At 46.2% G+C, this 7,091-nt stretch overlaps 2 protein-coding genes across 2 annotated transcripts in view; one reads left to right on the top strand and one right to left on the bottom strand.

Annotated features, from left to right (window-relative positions):
* SOAT1 (sterol O-acyltransferase 1) overlaps positions 1–7,091 on the top strand; it is an 85,470-nt gene that overhangs the window by 51,142 nt on the left and 27,237 nt on the right. The window lies entirely within an intron of this gene.
* NPHS2 (NPHS2 stomatin family member, podocin) lies at positions 3–6,482 on the bottom strand. Its single transcript, XM_052666058.1, has 8 exons — positions 6,092–6,482; positions 5,118–5,221; positions 4,396–4,468; positions 4,021–4,103; positions 2,871–3,074; positions 2,133–2,188; positions 1,233–1,311; positions 3–534 (listed from the first exon to the last, which is right to left on the bottom strand). The coding sequence occupies exons 1-8, from the start codon at positions 6,390–6,392 to the stop codon at positions 256–258; spliced, it is 1,179 nt and encodes a 392-aa protein (XP_052522018.1). The 5' UTR covers positions 6,393–6,482; the 3' UTR covers positions 3–255.

The following is a 7,091-nucleotide window of genomic DNA, read 5'->3' as shown; positions in this document are numbered from 1 at the left end:
GAAGGGATGATACTTCTCCCTCAGTCCCCTGCTCACATATGCACCAACACTGCTCATTGTGCTCCATACTTTTCCCTTTCCAAAACAAGCAGAAGCTTCTTTCGTGTACAATCTACTTTTATATTACAGGTCTGGGCTGCCTTCCCTCCTGTCTCCAGTCCAGTACCTGCTGTTGGGCTCCCCATAGATCAGCCATCTTGCTCCTTTCTGAGCAGGATTAACCAGTGCTTATAGCAACTATTTCTGGGAGAACTCTTACAGCATGGGTGAGTCCTTCTTGTCTTTCATGCTTTCTGGGAGCTGTGAGGTGTCTGTGATGATGCTGCTCACTCCTGGAGGGCTGCGGGTAGCTGGAAAGACCAGATTTGTGGGATCCAAAGGTAAGGGTAAGATGAAGGCAGCGGGTTTCTCTGCAGCAAGGGAGTGCAGTGCATGAAGGTAACGGAGCTGAGCAGCAGCAGGGGCACTGGACAGGATCTCAGCTGCCATCCGCAGGGACTCAGAAGCCGCCTTCTCCCCCTCAGCAGCAATCACCTACCAAGGAGGAGAATAAAGATTTTTGTCAGGCAGGGAGTAAGGCCCCAGCATAGGCTACTTATTACAGAGGGAAGTTGCCACCATGAACTTTCTGGGGCCCCTGTAACATTTCTGCTGTTCTGATCGTGGCATGTGCTAGATCTCTCGTCTAACTTGTTTTCACCAAAGCTATGTGTACTTTGGGTGCTACTAGTTCCATCAGAGCTTACAACTGGGCACGTGTGCTGCAAAAGCATGTGAGAGGGCAGCCCACAGGCTAAGCTTGTAAGAAGGGTACTTGGACACAAATCCTACCTAGGCTCAGTGTAAGGTATGGAAGACAGCCCAGGGTAAGGATGGTGTGGGGTACATGACAGTAGTGGCAGCCCAGCTCCGCCCTCCTGGCTGGGTCTCCAAGCAAGAGTGAAACCCTGAGAAGGGAGAGGTTTTCATAGGCACTGTGGTCAGGGATGACACCAGCCTCTTATGTGTCTTTCTGACCTGTGCATAGGTACCAGATCTGGGATTCCACTGCACTGGCCCATGCTGCAGCTCATCTTGCTTGACACAGCTCTCGAACAGGATCTGAACATCTTGAACAGATCTTCCCAGAGCTGTACCCTACTGTGCTATGTTCCAAAGACCTCAAACTAGGGTGGGGGAAAGGAAAGAGCGATGCTTTGGAAGGAGATGGGAGGTCTTCAGTGTTCGCATACCCGCACTTTGGCCTGCCTCTGGGCTTCTGCTTCCACGGCCAAGGACTGCTGGACTTCAGCAGGCAGCTGCACATTGTTGCTGTGGTAGTGAAGGATAAGGATTAGAAGGGCTCTAGGCTCATCTGACAGCCCTGTGCTGGCCCTGTAGGGCTTAGAATGGGCTCAAGTACTGGTCTCTACAGAGGTGTTCACAAACATCCTTTGTTCTCTGCGTGTCCCTCTATAAATTACTCCCTTTAGTATTCTACCTCTATTCCAATCTTTCTTTTCCAGCCTGATTTTGTACATATCCAAGCTGGAATCATTAGAAAATAATCCTAATGATAACTAGATCATTAGTGATGTACATAATCACTAGGCAGCAGAGAGGCCTTTTCTGTTTGTGTCTCTGAGGCTTGAAGTTTAGGCTTATGAAGTCTGTGAGGTATCAGAGGATCCACTGTGAGACTGCTCTCAAGACAGCCACAGGAATTTCCTTCTCTTTACAGATGTGCTTCTCTGCTGCCTGGCTCTCTCTTCCACAGCCCTCTATGTGATGAGCAAGTCCCACCTTTCTCTACAGGCTTCTGAGAGTTGAGACCAACCACTGCTAAGACCCTGAGGACTTTGGGGGGCATGTTCACTGCCTGTATGACTCTTAGGCTAAAAGAACTGCAGAAGAGTTAATGAGATTCCAGCTAAGGATTCTGCATTTGGCTGTCAGTGCAGGAGCAAGTAACATCTTTGCTCATGAAAGTTTTATGTGAGACAGAGGTTTGAAAGGGGCGGTGAAAACAAGGAGGTGAGGGCTGCAGAAGAGCTGCAGGGAGGGGGCCAGGGGTAAAGAAGAAATGTGAGCAAAGCAGAATGGATACTTGCAAAAGGGCAAGAAAGTCTCTGCTACCACCACTTCCTACCTACATTTCTGTTCTCTCCACTTTGATCCCCCAGCAGCCTGTGACCGCATCCAAAGCCACCTGTCAAGAGGAAGATATTTTAGAGCACAAGGAGAACACAAGCCCTTGTCCAGGCTCCTCAGAGGGACTTAGAAGTTCAGGAACGTTAATTCAAGGCAGTGATGCGGATTTATTTTATACTGTGTGTGGACTCTCAGAAATAAAAATTACATCCCTCACTTCTGATCTGTATTTGCCCTTAGTATGATTTAGCTAGTCCATACTGGTTGACTGTAGAACCAATCCAATTCCATAGGAAACATTCAGTTCCTGAGTGGTATAATAAAGTTTGCATACGGTGGCCACAGAGAACTGCTGCTGAAGATCCTGTGTATTCAGGGTTTATGGCATCTCTCTCACACAGCAGAAAACCATTCTCCTGAGAAAGTCCTCTCTGGAATAAGCACAGAACCTGAGGTACTGCAGAGCACTGATGAAAATGATTTAAGGGGCTCCTTCATGCTTCTCACATCACAATGTTTGCTACTACCCACATATGCTTGTGAGACTCACATTGTAATTCCTTCCACTAAAGTGATTTTAAAAAGAGGAAAATTTCCCACTTTTCAATGAAGGAGGCACATGTTCTTATCGCACTCTTTTGCAAAATACTGTCTGTGATTTAGGACTGATTATCTTCCAAGCTTGTTAGCAGAGCCTAAATTCCCCGCTTGCTCCACCCTCTCCCCAGCTGCAGAAGCACCTTTATCTCCTGGCTGATGCTCTTTCTCTCCAACAGAAGTTCAGAGAAGGCTCGATGTGCCAGGAGGCGCTTTGTGGTGGTTTGCACCAGCAGCTGGATGGCACTGGAGATGCTGGTGAGGGTGGTGAGGAGAAGAGAGGCGTTCTCCAAGCGGTAATAGCAGACAGCATCTATCTCCAGTGTAACCATGTCTTTAGTCACCACCTAAGCAGAAGACATGAGGGAAGATGGATCTGGTTCTGACAACTTTAAGGTAGCACAGAAAAGTACACAACTCTGGGGAAGAGGAAGACTAGCTAGATGGGTACATCTTTGTAGTTGTCACCTCTGCTACTCTCTGACCTTAGGCAAACTGCATCACCTGTGGATCTCAGTTCCCTGGTATAGTATCGTTGTGTCTGTCTCCTGAGTTTGGTTGCTGGGCTAGAGACTGCGAGCAGTCAAACATCCCCATGTGTCTCTTGGCCCACAGCTGCTTGCTCCATTCCTGTTTTCTGCTATGTGCTCGGTGTTGCTGAGTACCATCCCCAGAGGGATTTGCTTTACACCACAGGAGGGAACCTGCTGATGGTACTAGATAAAGGCAGTGGCACAGACAACAGGACTATTGGGAGGTTTGACCTGTGGGACTGTGGCTAGGGAGGGTGCCAGTTTCAAAGTTAGCAGTGAGCTCTCAGCTCTTTCCCTGACTTGTACAAGAGCAGAGTTGCCACACTTAGAGACGCCATTGTAAGATCTCAGTCTGCTTTCCTGTCCCCATTGTGTGTACCCTCAGTGTGATGGGTAAAAACTGCTCCAATATCCATGGCTCAGCCACTTCCTATTGGTTACCACTAAAGCTTGTCAAACTGAACGGGATTAAAAGCAGTGGTTTGAAAATGGCAGAGAGGTAAAGGACATGTCTCATACAGTCACAGGAATCCAGCAGCTGAGGCTTTGCAGAAATGGCTTGATGTAAGATCTGCAGCGAGACTCTAAGAACTGGCAGCGTTTAACAGTATCTTGTGCCCAGTGGAGTGACATGGAACCAGAATCACTATCTTAAGCATAAGCTGTTTTTTTTTACGTCAATGCAAAATCAGGACTGTCATCAAATACAACCAGATAAAGAGATCCAAGAATTAATGTAAAGAAGGGATGGTAGTCATACCTGGTGGAAGGGGATCTCTAGGGTTTTGAGGCGGAGGTCCACTTTGTGGTATGTGTCCAGGCAGGGAAGGAAAAAGAAAAGACCTGTGGAAAGAAAAGAAAATCTTTTGGTGATCATCCAAACCACAGAAATTGCTTCTTCAGCTCAAGGGAGCAGTAGAGGGGATTGAGCACAGAGCTATGAAGGAACAGCAAATATATAGGCTCAAATTGTGAGTCTGATTCTGTATTGGGAAGAGCCATTGGAAGCTGCTGGACCTAAGAAGACTTGTCTCCTGGTTAACTGTACCTGCCTGGAGGGCACCAGGACAAGAGCTTTGGTAGAGCATGATGAAGAGGAACAATATGGCTGGGGGGAACTCAGTGAGCATCTTACCAGGCCCTCTGGCCCTGCCAGGAAGGAGATGCCCAAGCCGGAAAACAATGGCTCTCTCATACTCCCGCACTACCTGCAGAGAGAAACAAAAGCTAGGCTGGAGTGGAAGGCACAGGACCAGCAAAAAAATCTCACTGGGCTGTGCATAGGAAGACCTCTGTTCTGGTAAAGTCCTTTGAAAAGAGGATTTCAGCAGATTGGAGGTAGTGGAGTCAACCGTTCCTAAGCCTCTTTACCTCAGAAGAAAACCTGACCCAAAACTGATGGCTGGCTTGCATATAATCAGCCTGTGATTAGGTGAGAGCAGCCCATGCTAGAGTTGCTCAGTATTTCCCAGGATGAGGCCAGCATTCTGCTTTCTTGTAGTTTGGCTGAATTTGAACACCTTGTGCCTAATCTATTTCCTGAGAAGCTGTAATCAAAATATGTCTACTTGTAACCATGCTATAAATTAGAGAAAACTGAAGGAAGAAGAAAAATCTGCTATTAATTGAAAGATCCAACCTCCCTTTAAATTTGTAACGCAAAATCTATTTTACCCTGCTGCTGCAACGCAATTGTGGTTGGATTGGGTGAGCTGAAGATTATGTTTAAAAGTGAACAGACCTGCAAACTGTTTAATAACAAGAACCTAAGCTATATGCTTATGACCAACACATGCCGGTTACAGTCACAACAGACACCAAATACTAAATCCAAAAAGGCATCATGCCTATTCTTACCTTCATGCAGAACCAGACAGAAATGGGGAAAGTCATTACGATGAACAGGAAAGACAATATAGTCAGAAGCCACTCACAGATGTTGAGACCGGGAGACTTCATACCTAAGGGGAAATCCAACATGACTCCATTAGGATAGGAAAGTTCCCAAAATACAGATGGCCTGACGACTGCCTGCACAGGTCAGCTTCTGCTGGTCCTCTGCCTAGACTTGGTGTTTGCCTATTCAGTGCTCTCTCAAGCTGTGTTTCAAGAACAGTCCCTGGTGGTCAAGAATTTCCAAGACAGGCTCACAAATTTTAATTCTCCTTTTTTTGGCTTCTTCACAGTAGATCTATATGACAACTAAGCAGCACTGAAAGATTCAGAATGGGCAACTTGCTGGCTGACCCTGAAATCACAGAAATTTATCTGAAAAGATTAAGCAAACAGAAAGACTGCAAATAAAGCACAATATTCAATACTCACAGCCTGAAATACCCCTCTCCACTGGGGAATCTAAAAGATCTCAGGGTCTTTTGGAACAGGATTTTAGCCACATTTCAGAGAATAGAGCTGCACTCAGAGGCTATCCTGAAGGGAGTTACGGTTGTATGCCTCAAGCATTCTCCCTACAGCACAGTTCTTAGGGCTGTGAACTGGCATTAAAGCTAATTCTGTCTGCCTAAAGGAGGGCAAGCAAGAAAATAATGAGAAAAGAGCAGGAAAAAAAAAATGAGGAGTAGTGAACTGAAGCATAAATGATGCTGGGAATGTAACTGCTTGTTTCAAAGTTCACTGCTTTTCTAGACAGCACTGATGTGCCTGTACTGACTGTAGAAGCTGGCTGGAGCTTCCCATAATTTGTCTTGAGGACAATCACACGTCTATGCAATGGGTGATAACACTCACCATGCAGAAAGCAAAGACACTGTCACCCACACAGTGTCAAAGAGCCCGTAGCTTTTCTGCCCCTTCCCTTCTATAAATCATACCTTCTTCTTGATGCTCACTGTCCAGCAACATCATTGCCTCCATTTCTTCATCAGAGATCACATCATCCACGTCCACCACTGTGGATGTATGCACCCTACCATCAGTGCCTACAGTGCTCTTAATCTCCTTTGTTTTCTCCTGCCTTATATCTCCTATTTCTTTGCCGGCTTCTTTGCTTCTCTCCCTCTTCTCCCGTTTCCTCTGTGTAGCTGGAGACTCTCTCTTTCTCCTATGGGACTCCCTGGAAGAGCTTCGAGATCTCTTATCCATCCTCATCTGATTCTCTGCAACAAGGAGCATACAGCTTCCTGAGGGAGTGGAATGAATCCGTGCCCAAGTGCTTGAATTTATTGCTGCAGGCAGAAAATCCAGGCAGGGGAGGAGAGAAGAGGAGGTGTTAGATCAAGGAGGCTTGTTCAAATTTATCATAAGCTTGTCATACAGAATGGACAGTGAAGCGAGAAAGCTGTTTCCCTCCTGCTCTGCTTTCATTTCACATGGCTGTTGAGATGATACAGGATGTTAGACCATAACAGGGAGAACTGCAAGAAGACATTATGTTTTACCTTCCTGCCTTTGGAAATCAAATGCAATCAAAATGATTTTTAATAGATGGTTTCTACAAAGCTGTTGAAAAACAACCTAAAAGTAACTAGAAGATGCTTGACTCTCAAAACCCCAAATGGTCTGAGTGTTCAGCACAATAAATTCCCAGTTCTGAGTGTGATGAACATGGAGGTCCTTGCAAGCATAGAGCTATTGAATTTATCTCTAAATTGCCAGTAGAGTTTGTGTGTAAAACGCCTTCATAATTTTGCACAGCAAAAGTCAGGCAGTGCAAACGTGGGAGCTTTTTACCAGAGAAAGAGCTGCCATACGGCACAGACCGTGGTACCGTCTGTGGAAACCTTTGCAAAGAGTGCCACAGATCACGCTGTGTCACTGTTTGTCTCAAAGAAATCAATACCTGACTGGAAATCACACTAACGAGGCTCAAAC

This window comes from Tympanuchus pallidicinctus, unplaced genomic scaffold (genome assembly GCF_026119805.1).
Source record: "Tympanuchus pallidicinctus isolate F22 unplaced genomic scaffold, pur_lepc_1.0 scaffold7, whole genome shotgun sequence".
In the NCBI taxonomy this organism is placed as follows: Eukaryota; Metazoa; Chordata; class Aves; order Galliformes; family Phasianidae; genus Tympanuchus; species Tympanuchus pallidicinctus.
Note: the sequence above shows the minus strand (reverse complement) of the source record. Positions and strands in the feature narration are given on the sequence as shown.